Raw genomic sequence first — 17,077 nt, forward strand, 5'->3', positions numbered from 1 at the left:
ACTGTTAGTTTGACTGCTCAGCCTACCTAAATTATCCCTCACGCATCATAGACCTGCCCTTCCCAACCAATCAGAGCGCTTGGAAATGTGCATCTGGACACTGCACCCTCCCACTCAGGTACGAGTGTTATCATCATCCGAAGGGAGAAGACACAAGTTTCTGAGGACATTTTATTGTCGGCAGTAACACGAATGTCTGAATGTTGCGCGTGCAACATTGGGGGTTTTACATACTGTGTAATAATAGGTAATTACCACCAATTACTTCCTGTTACTTTGATAGCTTTCAGACATATGTTCTACTGTATGGCTGTTACTATTCTTCAATGTTAGAGTTGCCAATACTTCTTTGCCAATACTTCTTTGCCTGTGGCTCAGTTGGTAGAGCATGGTGTTTGCAACGCCAGCATGGTGTGTGCAATGCCAGGGTTGTGGGTTTGATTCCCACGGGGGGCCAGTACATAAAAAAAAAAAATGTATGAAATGTATGCATTCACTACTGTAAGTCGCTCTGGATAAGAGTGTCTGCTAAATTACTAAAATGTAAATTGTATGTAGTATTATTCCGTACTGCCATAAGTGTTATTGCATTGGTTGCACAAGTACTTTTGCAGAAAGGGTTTAATTGTTGTATTGGTAAAGATAGTATTTTGCATGCACAAGCTAACACAGTGTTTCCATAGTGGCCTTTATTAAGGTGTTTTATTGCGCTGTCATGGGGAGCTTCAGAATCATCCCAGACAGCTCTTGGAGCTTGCTCATGCGTAGAGTAATTTAAAGACCCGGTGGCGCCAGGGCAGCTCTGATAAGGTCTCAGCCTGGCAGATTCTCACACAAAGCCGGAGAGAGAGGGTGTCATAAATCTCGACCCTTAGTCAACCTAAGTAATTGTCTTCTCTTTCTCTCTAAGAGATGACTGTTTAAGTTTATGTTTATATTGATGCTGTGTTTATAGCCCTTTATAGACATGTTGTAAGTGTAATGCCATTTGCCATTTATTCATGTACATATATGTATATTGTAAAGTTATAACCCTTAACTAATACTGTTTACATGTGTTCATATCTTTGTCTTATGAGCCACAACAAAAAAATTCCAAGTCATTCGGGATGACCAAAATCATATATAAACATCTTCAAATGGAAACAGCTGTGTCTGCGAGTGTGCGGTGGTGACTATCAAGAGAACATTGATGCGCCTCAACATCATGTTCTAACCAGACAGCACTATAGAGGACGGAACCAAACCAATCAGTTGTAAGTATAGAGCGGGTGAGGGCATACCAGCCAACCGTTTTTACGTGGTCCTTCTAGCCGGATTTAGAGACCAACCGTTTTTCACATGGTCCGTCCTTTCTCCGGGTTTAGCGACCAATAGTTTTTACAACTCCAGCCCCTGCACAAATTACCTGGATGTGCGTATGTTCTTCAGTTTTTAATTGTTTTTATTTTACTAGGCAAGTCAGTTAAGAACACGATCTTATTTACAATGACACAATGGAGACATTATGTAAAAAAAAATGACGATCAGCAGAAAAAAGCACAAAATTGCAGAACTGGTCAGGAGCCCATAAAATGGCTGCTATCCACTGCAGCGCCATCTGGTGCGAGGGAACACAAATAAAGAGCTGGTTTTACCACACACTGTTTGAAATGTTCATGTAGAAGTACAAGGATGCTTTGCTTACTGTGAATTTGTTTTGAGTGTAGTTTAAAAGGGTGGTCATTTTATTTCCTGTGTTGTGTGTATTGTGGCTTTGCCTTCATTATGATGAAGTTAATAATTGAGACACCAAAATAGGTTATTCTAGCAAAAGACTCACTTTTTGTAACCTTGCTTGCGCAGGTAGGAGAGACATCAGAGACTGTAATATTTCTACCCTCTGCCCAGGCTTTTATCTGGGGGCCGAGGCTAGTAGTCTCCCTAGTCCCCAGGCAGACAGTTTGCCTCCCACATGAACAATGTTCTGTTGCCCTATACAGCTGCGTTTAGACAAAGAATATCTATTATATTGACAAGATAGCCAAGTGACTGCTCTAATGGAAATACATGTTCTCAATGATTGCAGGCAGGAGAGAGCAGGTGGGGCCACTAGCCAATGAGAGGGCAGATAAACATGTGAACAACAGGCACAATTAAGTTGTTTTTCTAAAAGTTGCAGGAATGCCCCGTGCATCATCCACCTATATAAGTACATTTGTAACAGCCTAAGCATTACGAAACGTTTTGGTTGAGGTAAATTCTCTCGCTCAGCCTCTTCCTCTCCGATTTTGATATTGGTGAAGTTCGTTTTGCATTGCCCGGTACCCCGGTTGAGCTGAGTTTGTCATTTTTAGACCATTCCCTTGGCCCTTAAGCGAAATTTTTACTCACCCGGGGCACCGGGACATGCAAAAACTCCACCATTTTTACTATTATCACATCAGGGCGGGATGAACGAGTGACGAATTTTCGGGCAAGGGCGGTCCATTTAAAAACCATTCCTTCCTCCCTCGCCCTGCATACTTGTCAGACGCCATGAAACGTCATCAGAAGTGTCCACTTGATTTGACGATTGAGGGGATAGGGTTTGTCTTTTAAAGTGTTTGGAACGTACAAGGTCTGGGATTTCCCGAGACTACGATGAATAAAATAATATTCATACAATTTTTCCTCCCATCCAGTAGGTGGCGTGCTTTACCGTTTCTATTCATAGAAAGCGGTATCCTGTCTGCGACGTCAGCATATTTCACCAACTCTGCAGCTACTTGGGAAGACTTTCAACTGAGAAGTTGAAAATATAGCAAAAATGGTCAGTATTTTGTCATCATATGTTGACAATCCACAACATGTTCCGCGTATACTTGTAATTATGCATAGTCATGTCGGATATACGTTTCTTTGGAAATGGATGAGGGTGGATTTGTGCGGCATACTTTCGCCGGTCAGCTGTAGGCTAGGTTCCAGCGTGGCGATATGGCGCTCAAAGGCCTACCTCAACATTTCAAATGGCATAAAAACACGTTTGTTGTAGATGTCAGCCCAAATGCTGTGTTTAGATGGTACGAGGTAGACGGCAAACCAGATGTAATTGTTTTTCAACGAGAACACAACGGTGAATGCCGCCAGCCTCCACGGTAAACGGGACTTGCCGCCAGAGTTAAAATATTTAAACTTCTGCCTTCGCGTTGTTTTCTGCCTGATTTGTACTGTTTACTGAAATCACTATAGTAATGCATACCGCCGCGCTGGCTTACTTTTGCCTTCAACCAAAAAAGAAATGGAACAAGAAGAAAAAAAGTTTCTGCCGAGGTGCACTTTGAAGATGTTACAAACTGTCCACATTTAGTTTTCCTCTGCAAGCAAAACTAGTAACGCATAGAAAGCCAAACAACCCCATAGTAGAATTGTCTATATTTTTTACCTAGTGAGCGTGTTGTGTTCGCAGAAAACTATTAATCTACAGACGTATTCAAGTTATGAGTGGCATAGGGAGGGAAACATGTATTCGTACAAGCAGTCAATGCACAACTATTCGTTACTGTCGCAGGTTTAAGATGGGGATCTCCCCCCCCAAAAAAAATATCAAATACCCGCGCGAGCTGTACCATTTTTAAACCCGGAAGTTTTAGCGGCAGCATGTTAAGTACATTATGTGGCGCTAAATATAACACGTGTCAATTGTAGACAAACTTGGGGTAAAACTCCACCCTACCTCAGTCATTTTGGAGTGACATAAATTTTGATGAGAGATCACATTTTTTGTTGTTGAGCAGAAGTAGTGGCATCCAGGGAAAGTGGGAGGGAGGGAGGGATGGCGACATTAACTGGTTTCTGTGAGAAGCACAGGCGTGTTATCCTCGGTGGCGTTTGGCCTACGTTATATTCATTGTGCTTATGCACTTTATTTAGGGCCCAGCCTGCAGAAATATGTATTACATGGTAGCTGACACGCCTGAACCATTCGACAGAAGTCTGCAATGGCAGCTGTTTCACCTCTTTCTTTCTACAGGGCTTTGTGAAAGTCGTTAAAAGTAAGGCCTACTTCAAGAGATACCAGGTGAAATTCAGGAGAAGGCGAGGTACATTTTTCTTGATATGTAAATGCACATTCACGCACCCTTTATATGTCATATTCTCGCCAACTTCTGGCTGCGGTTCAAACTCATAAAAGACACACCCTATTTGTCGTTGGTACAAATTATTAGCCAAGCAAGGGAAGTTTGCTACGTAAGCCCCTCAGCCCTAGTTTTTTAATGGAGTTTGCGAGTGTACAATTATGTACACTTCGGGGCCTGAACCGCCCCATAATTCAATTCGCGATGATTGTACATCCGCTAAGAAAAATCCGGCAAAACGTAAAACCTCAACATGGAGTCAACATACAAGTGAAAGTAAATAAGTTAGAAATTGGGCTACTCGTGCACAAACACGTCTCGTAAAAGTAACAATGTTTTTGTTGGGTTAGCTTTTGGAAATTGTAGAAATAAAACATTTTCCTTCAAAAGTTCCAGCTAGGCAGGCTAATGCTAGTTAGCTAATTAATTTGCTAGCTATCATACAGTAGGCGTATATTAATAATTCTATAGTTAATATAAGTAGACATGCAATCATAATTGACCGTAGCGCATATAAAGCACCTATAAGCTAACGATAGCTCAAAACACAATCGGTGGGGGATGAATTTCCAGGCAAGGGTGGTCCATTTAAAATTCACTTGCCCTGAGGGGAGAGGGTGTGTCTGTTAAGTGTTTGGAATGCAGCCACTGACTGAATAGAATGGAGAATAAACATTTTTTTCCCTTTTATGACAAATGCTGGCACACTAACCAGTTGTGTGAATTTGTGATAAATTCACTGCTTCTTGATGATGATTCCAAGACCTCTGAGCAAATTGTAGTTGGTCCTTCGTTTGCGACGGCTGATGTTTTTTTGTTCTTTCAAGACGGGGCTGAGAGAAGCGAGATGAATGCACTACTAGAAGTGCTGAAGAAACAGTCAAGTGATTGGCTAATTCTGGCATACTAGCCAGTTGTGTGTTTGGTGTGATTGTCTTTGACAGAGGGGAAGACTGACTACTTTGCCCGTAAGCGCCTGGTCATACAAGACAAGAACAAGTACAACACTCCCAAGTACAGGATGATCGTGAGGTTCTCCAACAGAGATATCTGCTGTCAGGTGAGTGCAGTGTGCAGGCTTTTGTCCCTGCCCAGCTCTAAGAATCTTGATTAAAAACATTTTTTTACCACATCCAGACCCTCACCACTTCTATCTCTGTTTCAGATCGCTTACGCCAAGATTGAGGGTGACCAGATTGTCAGTGCCGCCTACTCCCATGAACTGCCAAAGTACGGCATCACAGTGGGACTGACAAACTACGCTGCAGCCTACTGCACAGGCCTACTGCTGGCTCGCAGGGTAAGGGACAGACACACACACGCTCACCCTAATGCATGCTTACACACACATACTGTATGCATACACACGCCTCGTGCAAAAAATGTTCTCGCATTTTCTCATAGTTAATTTCTCTGTTTTCATGAGGAAGCTGGTTGACGTCGCTGTAATTATACTGGAATGACTTCACCCTGAGTAAAGTTGTTTGTCAGGGCGTTGATGCACTGGCAAATTAATTGTTGATTTTTTTTAAATGAAGACCTGCATCATGCTGAAAGGGGAAGACAGACCTGTGTGTACAGTTTTCTGAAGCTTATAATTTTCTCTAACCTGTGACGCTGGTATGGGGATATTCTTTACCTGCTTTTACAGTCGTGTGGCCTCCGTCTATCAGTGAATGCAATTAATTTCAGTATAGCAAGCTACTATTCATTTGAGGATATACATTTGCAACCAGGATTGCTGCGAAATGTTAGACTGCATTTCTCTAATGAAACATCGTTCTCTCTCGCTCCTCAGCTGCTGAACAAGTTTGGCCTGGACCAGGTGTACGAGGGCCAGGTGGAGGTGACGGGAGATGAGTTCAACGTGGAGAGTATAGACGGCCAGCCGGGGGCCTTCACGTGTTTTCTAGACGCCGGGCTAGCCAGGACGTCGACGGGCAACAAAGTGTTCGGAGCACTAAAGGGCGCCGTAGACGGTGGCCTCTCAATTCCTCACAGGTTAGTTGAGTGCAGGTTAAAGCTGAATATGGATCCCCTTTTTTGCCCATCTAGGACTTGAAATGTCCTATATGATCAACACAGAGGGGTAAAGTATTATAGTTCTCTCATAAACCTGTAGTGAAGGCTGAACACCTCACTGCGGATCCTGTCGGGAGATACAAATGTGTCCACGTCTCTTTTGCACTTCATCGGAAAATGTTTGCCCAAGACTAGACTATCAATTCTGTAATAAGACATTGCCTTTTTGTCATTTTAAAATGTTATTATGGAAAACTTCGTTTTTAATTTGACTATTCAAAGTCACTGTCCACTAAATCGACCAAAGTAATCGGTGTGGTACCTCTCGCTCCTCAGCACGAAACGTTTCCCAGGCTATGACATGGAGAGCAAAGAGTTCAACGCAGAGATGCATCGCAAACACATCATGGGCATGAACGTGTCGGACTACATGAGCTACCTGATGGAGGAGGACGAAGACGCCTACAAGAAACAGTTCTCCCGCTTCATAAAGAACGGAGTCACTCCAGACACAGTAAGGTCATTTTACACAGGCCACTGAATCAGACATTAGTGACGGGAAAGCCTGTACTCCTGATCCTGTAATGGGAGAGTATCAGTTGGTTTGGCAACTCCTTTTAAACACGCTACGTTAAATTCGCTGCTTCTTGATGATGATTCCAAGACCTCTGAGCAAATTGTAGTTGGTCCTTCGTTTGCGACGGCTGATGTTTTTTTTTGTTCTTTCAAGACGGGGCTGAGAGAAGCGAGATGAATGACCAGATAGTGCTGAAGGTTGAACTGTTTTTGTTACCTTACCTCGGTCTAAACAATGTGTTCTTTCAGGTAGAGGAGATGTACAAGAAAGCACATGCTGCCATTAGAGAGAACCCAGTCCACGAAAAGAAACCCAAAAAAGACATCAAGAAGAAGAGGTGGGTTTGGTACACAGTTGCTGGCTTTTCACTTGGGAACATTTGGATATTGTGCATTGGGGTAGTGCTTCTTTATGATGATACAAAGTATGCTGAGCAAAATGTAGTTGGTCCTTCATTTGCAACAGCTGATGTCCATTGTCCTTTCAAGACGGGGCTGAGAGAAGCGACTGTATATTGTAGCGTCAACTTTGAGCTATCGGTCTTTAATCTCATTCACTGTGCTGATGGTTAATGGGGGTATTGTTTTCTGTCGCAGGTGGAACCGCGCCAAACTCTCGTTGGCACAGAGAAAGGACCGCGTCGCCCAGAAAAAGGCCAGCTTTCTACGAGCACAGGAAGCAGAGGCGGCGGACGGTTAGACGGACCGCTGGCTTAATAAATGTATTGCAAATGACTTTGTTTCACCGTCACTTTGCGAGAATGGCTTCCTGTATACTGCCGTTTTTTTTTATATTTGAGGGAAATTCTGGTGTAATTGAATGAGTTGATTTAGCAGGTCCTCCCATTCCGTTTTTAACATCCTTTACTAACCTTTTTAGTCTGGGCATATTTTTTTTCATACTCACTGCACAGACAGTCAGGATAATCCACTTTCAACTCGACTGAGACCACAGTGGTGAGTGGTATGTGATTTTTATTGTGCAAAATCATGCTGGTTCAAACGTCAAGGTAAACATGGAAACATACATCAGGATTAGTTGGTCAGGATATCAGGGTACATTGCAATTCATCCCTCAAAACCGAAGGTCACAGCTGCATTTAACTCCTTCAGAATCCACATCGGACTGGGGTTCCTTCTTAAAAGATGTACAGTGTGACCTACTTGTTTTTAAGTTTAGGCTTGAAAGAACATAGAAACAGCAAGTAAAATGCAGTTCATGTACACTACCTCCTTAAGTGGTAGATAACAAGTCTGGTGTTTTCAGCATGATCTCTAGCTTGTACAGAATATGGCACTAGTATGCTACACAGGGTTTAGTGGGAAACTACAAATGTTTGAGAAATGTACATGGTACACAAACCAAGCAAACTGGCTCTTGTCGGAGGGCGGAGAAGAGCCTTTAATTATTTGTCCAGTTTTGATGCAGCACTGCTATATGCCAATACAAATCATCAAGTGAGGAAGGGTGGTGAAATGTCCAGCAAAGTGGATGTCTCCGTGGGATGTGCCCCAGTATCTTACCTCCTGCAGTATACACTCGTTCCATTACTTCCCATGAATCTAAAAGCAATGGATCGACTAAAAGGAGGTCCACCATATTGGTAATACCGGTCATTTCAAATCATGGCAGGAAAGATTATTGGGACAAAGCCATAGACTTCTATACGCTTTCCCCGGTTTTATATATATATATATATAGGTCACATTGTCTTCATGTAATGTGAAAGTGTAGTTCATGCTATCACTTCAAAATGTTCCATGAGCTCCTTCATAAACAGCAAATATCTACAGTTTCCCAGCATCCTGAATATGAATTGTAGTAGTCCATTCTTCCAACGACTCATGCCTAGATTAAATTGGGTCAAGCTTTAGCCGACACTAGCTAATATTTTGGCGGGTCTGAGGTGGAGCTGTCAAATCGCTGGGCGGCTGCTTTTGATTGTCATGAAGCCACTCGCGTTAGAAGTTCAGAACGAGAAAGTGTAGGCTATATAGAAATAATGATGCTCAAATTGAAAATCATTCATCAGCCTAATTGAGGTCTAGACTACATCTCACAGTAGTGTTCGAAGTTGTACAACGTTTTAATTTATCTTAGAGGGAAATGTAAAAAGGAAAAAATATCTCCACACCAACATCAAAATGTGAAAATGGCACATTTGTTACGCAGTAAAAAAAGAAGGGACAATTTCCAATGACGTCAACCAATTAGTAGGCAATGTCTACTCATAATTGGTTACAATCACACGATGCACACCGATGGTGTCACTGGAAACTTATCTTCCTCAAGTTTTACTGCAAAACAAAGTAGTGATAAAATAGCTTTTCTAAAGGTATAGACTAAAGGGAGTTCCACCATATTTCGAATACCAGTAATTTCCGTTCAAATAGGTATAATGCCAGGAGCCGCTGGTGGATTTGACAGCTCTACTGTAGTTACACCGCCAAAACAACTGCTATGCAGCATAAAACGGGTGGTAAATAAAACAATATAGTACGTCTTGAATGAACGATCCACCAAAATGGTTGAGTTTTTAGAAATCATTTCCCCAAAGGCTTCTCTGTGCCAGTAGCAGACTTGTCAGTACGTCTTAATTCTTTGAGCATCATGAGTCTTTAGTATGGGAGATCTGTCTCCACAGCAGAGCTTTGAGGTTGTTCAGGATGAGTGAGTGTTCCATGTCCATCTGGCCCGCTGAGCCCCTGAGGGCCATGCAGGCATACAGCTGCCTCTCTAGCTCCTCTCTCAGCTCCGACGGCGCTCCCCTCAGGAGGTAGTCCCTCAGCGCCCTGCACGCCTTGGCCAGGTTGGGCTGGGTAACCTCCTCCCTGCATCGTTTCTGAGCCACGTCGCAAGATGTCCGGCAGTCCGCCCCCAACAAGCAGTCGTCGTCCTTCTCGCAGTGCAGCGTGCGCATGGTTCGCCTGAACGCGTCCTCGGAGACGATGGCCCTCGGGTCGGTGAGGCGGAGGTCGTGGCGGTCCGTGTAGCCGAAGTGGCCGGCGCTCAGGTCGCACATGAGGAAGCTGCCGTAGTTGCCGTGGAAGATGTCCTCCACCAGCTCCAGGAGACCCATGGAGATCTTGGCTTTGCGGGGCCACGAGGGGGTGAACCACTGGTCCATGCTGCGTTGGGCCCCACTGGGGACCCAGGCCTCCAGGGGCCAGGGGAGGCTGACACCGTAAAGGGGGCCATAGGGTACCCTCTCGGTCATGTACAGGTCTCCACAGAAGCCCATCAGACGAGGGGTGTGGCCCCGTTCCTGGAGGAGCAGGCCCAGCAGCACCTCGTCCAACTGGAGAAGAGCCCAGGCCGAACGGGCCTCTGGGAGCGAGACGTGGCCGTCCTTGTTGCCATCGGCGACACTGAGTATTTGGGTCACCAGGCTGGCCAGATTAGCTTGCTCGCCCAGTTTTGACTGGAGATGGGAGTAAGTGGAGAGAGGGGGAGGAAGGACATGAAGAGAGGTTTAAAATGTATCCTTTATAAACTATGCAGATTTCAGTAAAAATGTTGGTGCAATAAATAACCAAAGCATCAAAGGACTTCGATGGAGACAAAAACCCATGTCAAAACGGTATGCTGATTATTTGCGACAGCATCTGACAGTCAATAGCGGCAACAGTTCCAAGACCTTGAGGTGATTGAAGACCATCTCGCGGAACTTCTCCACAGACGTTCCGCGGGTGGGTTTGTCGAAGACTGCAGCCTCTCTCCGGGGCTCCGGCTCCTCTCCCAGCTCATAGTGCAGCACCTCCCCCACCTGGCAGCGGATCACCCCGTCCACGTCACCCCAGCCACCTGTGTACACCTGAGAGCCCCAGGCAAGAGGAACGAGAGGGACAACCAGAGATGCATTACATTATTTATACACCTAATGTCAATAAGAACTGATGGTACTGGATTACTATTTTGAACTGACGGTGCATGGAAATACTGTAGTGAACTTCTACTGAAGACACCGCGCCCTTCAATAAAACCATTGGCCACATACGGGAACTTGCTGAAGTGCCTTCTTGAGTCAACACTAGGGCTGTAGGTCCGGGTCCTAGGAGGATGCACTGATCTAAGGTTGGTTTTACTGATCCTGGACCTGTACTTGGCACAGACCAAGACAACTTGTACAGTACAGTAACCCCTGCAGCTCAGAGGTAGGGTGCACGGTCTGTTACCACACCTGGTTGTTGGGGCTGGTAGAGAGGCACCTGCCCAGGTAGAGGGTGTCTTTGTCACAAAGGCTGCTGCAGGCCGAGCCGTCAATGATGCCTCTCCTGTATTTGTCACACTGGGGGAGCAGTGGACATGGGTCGGTGTTAGTCTCTCTCTCTCTCCATTGCTTTACTCTACAACAGTACAGCAGATTTTACAAAGTGAGATCTATAGAGGGCGGACCACTTGTGAAGATGGGTGAGAAATGCTATGGGTGATGCTCTATAGCAGTGCTACTGCCACTGCTGCCGCCCCCCACACAGTGGCCCCACTGCCTGTTCAAAGCACTCCTCCTGTCTTTCCTGTAGCCCCTACCGACTGTCTATCAATAAACACAGCAAAATATGTAAGAGAAGACAACAACAAAAAAACGAAGTGGATCATGGATATGACCGATGTGTCCGTACTCACTATGGCGTTCTTGCACTCATGTCCTCTGCACAGCTCGGTGTAGTTGGAGTACTGGACGTAGATCACCCAGCCCCCGACAAACACAGTCAGCCAGGTGAGGAACAGGTATTTCACCCGCACAAAGGAGATGCGAGCCTACAGGGATCAAACAAAGCAAACCGGCTTAGTTGTTTACTTTATTCTTCACCTTCCCTTTAAAATGCATAAGCATGCACCAATGCATCAATGAGTAGAGCATTAAGTGCACAATGTTTAACCACCATGTTCAATCTACCACATCGTGTTGTAAAATAGTGTGCCGAGTCCCCTACCCGACACAGTAAACGTCATTCCATCTAATTCTAAAGTGCAGTTGTCCGTTCGATTTTAAATGTATCTGAAACTGTGGATTTTTCATTCATGGCATGAGGTGAATGAGCTGTTAGGATTCTGGACTTTTAACGGGACACATTCACATGCGTCTACAAACAAATGGAGTGAGAGAGAACAAACCCCTATTTTGCTATGACAGTGAAAAATGAGACAGTGACAAATGAGGCCAGCCTGGTCAATGGCGGTATACTAATTAGCGCATCCTAGTCAACACCGTCATGTGACCAACAACAGAACCAGCGGTACTGTAGTTTCCACGGTGACGGGGGGGGGGGGGGTGTCACATAATCAAGCTATTGATCTCATAACCACAGTGGCCCAACAATGGCCCGTTGAGACTAAACAAGAGTTCTGGGGTTGACTGTTGGTTTGGTCTTAATGTAACAAGACTCTAGACATGATTCTAAATCAATTGAGTTCCAACCTAGGCTATAGGCTGTGTCACAGGCCTCATATCACATGACAAGATAACGAACGGCCTGTATGCAGTCAGACGCTTACGTTCCAATGTCCATACCAGCATACTACCTAGAATGCATGCCTAATCAGGGATTGATGCCAGGGATCAGAGATTGACTGCCCCACTGCCCTGCCAATAAATTGCATCATACTGTGTGTGGATATCAAAACAGAATCAGAGTATGTCTGAAAGGTAAACTGTGACCAATAAGATACTTGTGAGGGGAAAGGGACAAATCACCTATGATTTTCTCTGACTAAGTATTTCTAATCAGGACTCTATGATCAAGCCTGGAGCTTAGAGCGGTGTTGTTTTTGGATGAGAAGAATAAGCTAGAATCATGAGGGAGTTATTGCTTAAAGGGGTTAGAGAGAGAGGGGCCTCCAGAGGTAGGACCAAGTCACTGTTGTTCAAGTCACAAGCCAGGCCTCATTCTACAGTGAGCAGTAAAGTATTGTTCTAACAACATCTCTTCAGGAGGATGTAACGTTAGAGAACGTTCAGATTGAAATGTTGTGTAAAACAGATAGGATTGTCTGTCAGAAAGAGAAAAAAAATCATATTGAGCGATTTAATCATGTCTGCTCTACTTGTTCTATTTCTATCTGCAAATTTAATCATGTCTGCTCTACTTGTTCTATCTGCAATGTTCAGAACGTTTCACATCACTGAATACATCCCAGGCTGCTTTTCAGATGGTAGAACAACTATTGAGTACAGCAAAACATGGGAACAGAATACAGTTAGAGATGGGGGGGAATCGAAACAGTTACATATTGGGATATTATATCATATCGTTTTGACAATATTGGAATATTATTTTTGCACTAGTATGTTTGCACCAAATGCCAGTATTTTCCCTTAGCTAGTTCTCCATTTTCTTTTTAAAAAGGGAGCCAATTTGTTTTCAGCACTTTTATTTCCATGACTGATCAAAACTTGTTTTCTCAGGCCCTCTCGTCCCTTTGTAGTAGTCATATGGTGAGCAATATGTTTGGAACATCGAATCGCAATAAAATCACAGTACTGAATCGCAATACATATAGAATCGTGAGAATTGCAATACATATCCTATCGGCACCTAAGTATGGTTATAATATCGTATCATGAGGTCCCTGGCAATTCCAAGCCCTAAATACAATCATGTGCTATTGAATGCCCTCGACATACTGCAACAGAAAGTCCTCTAAAATGTATTCTGTGGTTTGAATAAGTTACATATTATATAAGTCTATTCCATATTTAACAAAAACATTGGGCTCCCAAGTGGCGCAGCAGTCTAAGGCACTGCATCGCAGTGCTAGAAGCGTCACTACAGACACCCTGGTTCAATTCCAGGCTGTATCACAACCGGCCGTGATTGGGAGTCCCATAGGGCGGCGCACAATTGGCCCAGCGTCGTCCGGGTTTGGTAGGTAGTCATTGTAAATAAGAATTTGTTCTTAACTGACTTGCCTAGTTAAATGGAGGTTAAATGAAAACAAATTATAATAATAAGCAAAGCAAGCATGTCAGACATTGAGAGCAATGTCGACATTACCATAGTGATGGATTGGGAACCATAGTAATAGGCTGTGCATCACTGGCCAGAGTGAACAAGCAACTCTGTCACATCCAAGCTAAATATTATTTTTACATTCTATCCAACCCAAAACAGACAGACACACAGCGCGTGTTCTGTACATCAGTGCATACGGTCCCTCTCACCCTCTTCCCACTAAGCTTCTTATGGTATAGGGCTAGGTTCCCCCATACATACATATATTTTAAACTAATTAATTGTTGGACATAAAAGACTAAAAATACCAGGAAATCAGCTCATTTTTACATTTTAGTCATTTAGCAGACGCTCTTATCATACATTCCATACATTTTTGTTGTTGTTTTTTTTCTCTCTGTTGTGGCCCCCCATGGGAATCGAACCCACAACCCTGGCATTGCAAACACCATGCTCTACCAACTGAGCCACAGGGAAGGCTCCAAATGATTTTAATTTTGGAAATCTGTACAAATATTCCAACGCAAAATAGAGAGATGTGATAGTATACAATTGTAAGCAAGGTTTGAAATTACTACGTTTTAGACAGATATTATATCCGTTTGGGCTTCTACGTTCCGGCTCCCCGACCATCCGCTTAAGAAAAAGGCTGAATCTACACTAAACAAAAATAGAAACTGAAATAAAAGATCCCATAACTGTTCCATACACACAAAAAGCTAATTTCTCTCTAAATGTTCCACAAATTTGTTTACATCCCTCTTAGTGAGAATTTCTCCTTTGCCAAGATAATCTATCCACCTGACAGGTGTGGCATATCAAGAAGCTGATTAACAGCATGATCATTACACAAGTGAACCTTGTGCTGGGGAAAATAAAAGGTCACTCTAAAATGCGCAGTTTTGTCACAACAATACCACAGATGTCTCAAGTTTTAAGGGTGTGTGCAATTGGCATGCTGACTGTAGGAATGTCCACCAGAGCTGTTGCCAGGGATGGTAATGTTAATTTCTCTGCCATGTTGTTTTAGAGAATTTGGCAGTATGTCAAACTGGCCTCACAACCGCAGACCACGTGTATGGCGTTGTGTGGGTGAGCAGTTTGCTGATGTCAACGTTGTGAACAGTGTCCCATGGTGGCGGTGGGGTTTTGGTATGGGCAGGCATAAGCTACGGACAACAAACACAATAAAATTTTATCGATGGCAATTTCAATGCACAGAGATACCGTGACGAGATCCTGAGGCCCATTACCATGCCATTCATTCGACGCCATCTCCTCATGTTTTAGCATGATAATGCCCCATGTCGCAAGGATCTGTACACAATTCCTGGAAGCTGAAAATATCCCATTTCTTCCATGGCCTGCATACTCACCAGACATGTCACCCATTGAGCATGTTTGGGATGCTATGGATTGATGTGTACAACAACGCGTTCCTGTTCCCTCCAATATCCAGCAACTTCGCACAGCCATTGAAGAGGAGTGGGACAACATTCCACAGGCCCCAATCAACAGCCTGATCAACTTTATGCGAAGGAGATGTGTCGCGCTGCATGAGGCAAGCGGTGGTCACACCAGATACTGACGACTTTTCTGATTCACGCCCCTACCTATTTTTTAAGGTATCTGTGACCAACAGATGCATTACTTTATTCCCAGTCATGTGAAATCGATAGATTAGGGCCTAATGAATTTATTTCAATTGACTGATTTCCTTATATGAACTGTAACTCAGCAAAATCTTTTAAACTGGGAATAAACTAAAAATCTGTTGCGTTTATATTTTTGTTCAGTTTTGTTGATGATCCCTGGTATAGGGGAATTGCAGGCCCCCCAGTGCCCAATACTCTTGGTTCAGCCTTACTATCCAGATCATTCCTGCTGTGCCACTGGATAAACAAACTGTTGCAGCTGCAGAATCACATATGCCACTGGTGGCCTCAGGCAAGGACAAAGGTGGTAGCCCAAATGAATCTGAGTAAATTCAATATGAGTGCATTAAGCTTTATGTAATAAAGTGTAGCCTAGTGCCCTAGTCCCATAACATAATAATAGGCCTAATTTATTTCTGCCAGTTCTTAGGGGTAGGCAGACTATTTTTCCAAACCAAATTGACGCACCTCATGGTAGCATCAACAATTTCAGCATGCAAGAATATGCATCGCAGCCAAATGTTTTCTACCTCCATGAACTGCTGTGTAGGCTACTATTAAATGAACATTTTAGTCCCATCAGAATTTTAAGAGTCTGCACGACAAAATGCATATACTAGCTACAACAATCAGCGACAGTAACCACACGGTGTCAATCTTATTGACTGCAAGCTCTGTCAATATAAAAGGTGTAAAACGCTTTAGAATAGCACTGTTACCTGGAAAAAGAATGATTTCTTTATCCAGGCCCGTGGAAACAGACCTCTCGCCATCACAAAAATAGACCATCTCAATACGTGGAACTGCGAAAGAGAATCCAAATAAATGGAGTGAAGCTGGAGCTCATGAAGAGACTGTCCGTGTTCGTAGGCTACACAATTTTCAGTTTCCAATGCGTTCGAAGCACATTCTAGATTTCACAAAATATATTCTAACATCGAAAATCTCCCGGTACCCGATTATTCTTAGTTCTCCATTTGTGTGGTTTGCCTACAGCCAAAGACCGGCTCTTTACGCAGTTCACGGGTCGGGCAGCACTGCTGTGTTGCTCGTGCAGCTGTCTAGTATTCTGCCAGCAGCACAACGGATAACGTCACGGTAATATGGTAATGAGAAAACCTTCAAAATAAAACTACACATTTCAAAATATTGCAATGCGGATAACTCATTCAAAAGACATTGCATTTTAATCAATGGCCAGCAAGGAAAGGCAATTAGTAATTTAGGAAAACAAATACAAAATATGGTTTAAAAAAACAACATTTTTAACCAACAATGAAAAAACACTATCGTTGACACTGGTATGTTGAGAATATTGGGCTGCAGAGAGAACTTTTCTACCGTTCTCAGAAAAAAGTGGGGTGGAAAATACTCAGTAGGGTCTCTACTAACCAAATATGTGTTGTTTTGGAAGGGGGACTGTGCCATACATATCCTGTAATAGACTGTACATGGGATACATATTGACTTGTAGAGAGAACTTTTCTAAGTTTTGCAGACTCAACTGTGTAATTCCAATAACATGCATTTGTGTATTTCTTTAAATATAGTCTACACAATAGCTTTCAACATACAAGTATGTGTGTGTAAAGTTTCAAAATAAATGATGGTGTGAATAAAACAATATAAAGAATTAAATGTTATTATTCACAGGCCTTCCTCTGACACCGCCTGGTATTGATGTCCTGGATGGCAGGGAGCTCGGCCCCAGTGATGCACTGGGCTGTACGCACTACCCTCTGTAGCGCAGCTAGCGCCTTGTAGTCAGATGCC

General features: G+C 43.5%; 2 protein-coding genes and 1 non-coding gene across 4 annotated transcripts; 2 read left to right on the top strand and 1 right to left on the bottom strand.

The window, feature by feature from the left end:
- Window positions 1-2,683: 2,683 nt before the first annotated feature.
- On the top strand, window positions 2,684-7,461 carry LOC115156704 (60S ribosomal protein L5). 2 transcript variants are annotated; one of them, XM_029704300.1, is made up of 8 exons: window positions 2,684-2,791; window positions 3,992-4,061; window positions 5,042-5,157; window positions 5,263-5,397; window positions 5,896-6,098; window positions 6,456-6,633; window positions 6,945-7,033; window positions 7,293-7,461. In XM_029704300.1, exons 1-8 carry the CDS (start codon window positions 2,789-2,791, stop codon window positions 7,393-7,395), a joined length of 897 nt encoding a protein of 298 aa, XP_029560160.1. In that variant the 5' UTR covers window positions 2,684-2,788; the 3' UTR covers window positions 7,396-7,461. The 2 variants fall into 2 exon arrangements, with proteins under 2 accessions (XP_029560160.1, XP_029560162.1); XM_029704302.1 differs by lacking the exon at window positions 3,992-4,061 and having other exon boundaries at window positions 2,711-2,791.
- Window positions 6,141-6,264, top strand: LOC115157812 (small nucleolar RNA SNORA26). The gene has a single exon (XR_003868567.1). It is a non-coding gene; the product is annotated as a small nucleolar RNA SNORA26 (small nucleolar RNA).
- A 192-nt stretch (window positions 7,462-7,653) lies between the features above and the next one.
- Window positions 7,654-16,671, bottom strand: LOC115156703 (divergent protein kinase domain 1A). The gene is made up of 5 exons (XM_029704299.1): window positions 16,024-16,671; window positions 11,320-11,454; window positions 10,877-10,984; window positions 10,334-10,510; window positions 7,654-10,117 (listed from the first exon to the last, which is right to left on the bottom strand). Exons 1-5 carry the CDS (start codon window positions 16,075-16,077, stop codon window positions 9,305-9,307), a joined length of 1,287 nt encoding a protein of 428 aa, XP_029560159.1. The 5' UTR covers window positions 16,078-16,671; the 3' UTR covers window positions 7,654-9,304.
- Between the last annotated feature and the right edge of the window lie 406 nt (window positions 16,672-17,077).

Source organism: Salmo trutta, chromosome 21 (genome assembly GCF_901001165.1).
Source record: "Salmo trutta chromosome 21, fSalTru1.1, whole genome shotgun sequence".
NCBI classification, from domain to species: domain Eukaryota; kingdom Metazoa; phylum Chordata; class Actinopteri; order Salmoniformes; family Salmonidae; genus Salmo; species Salmo trutta.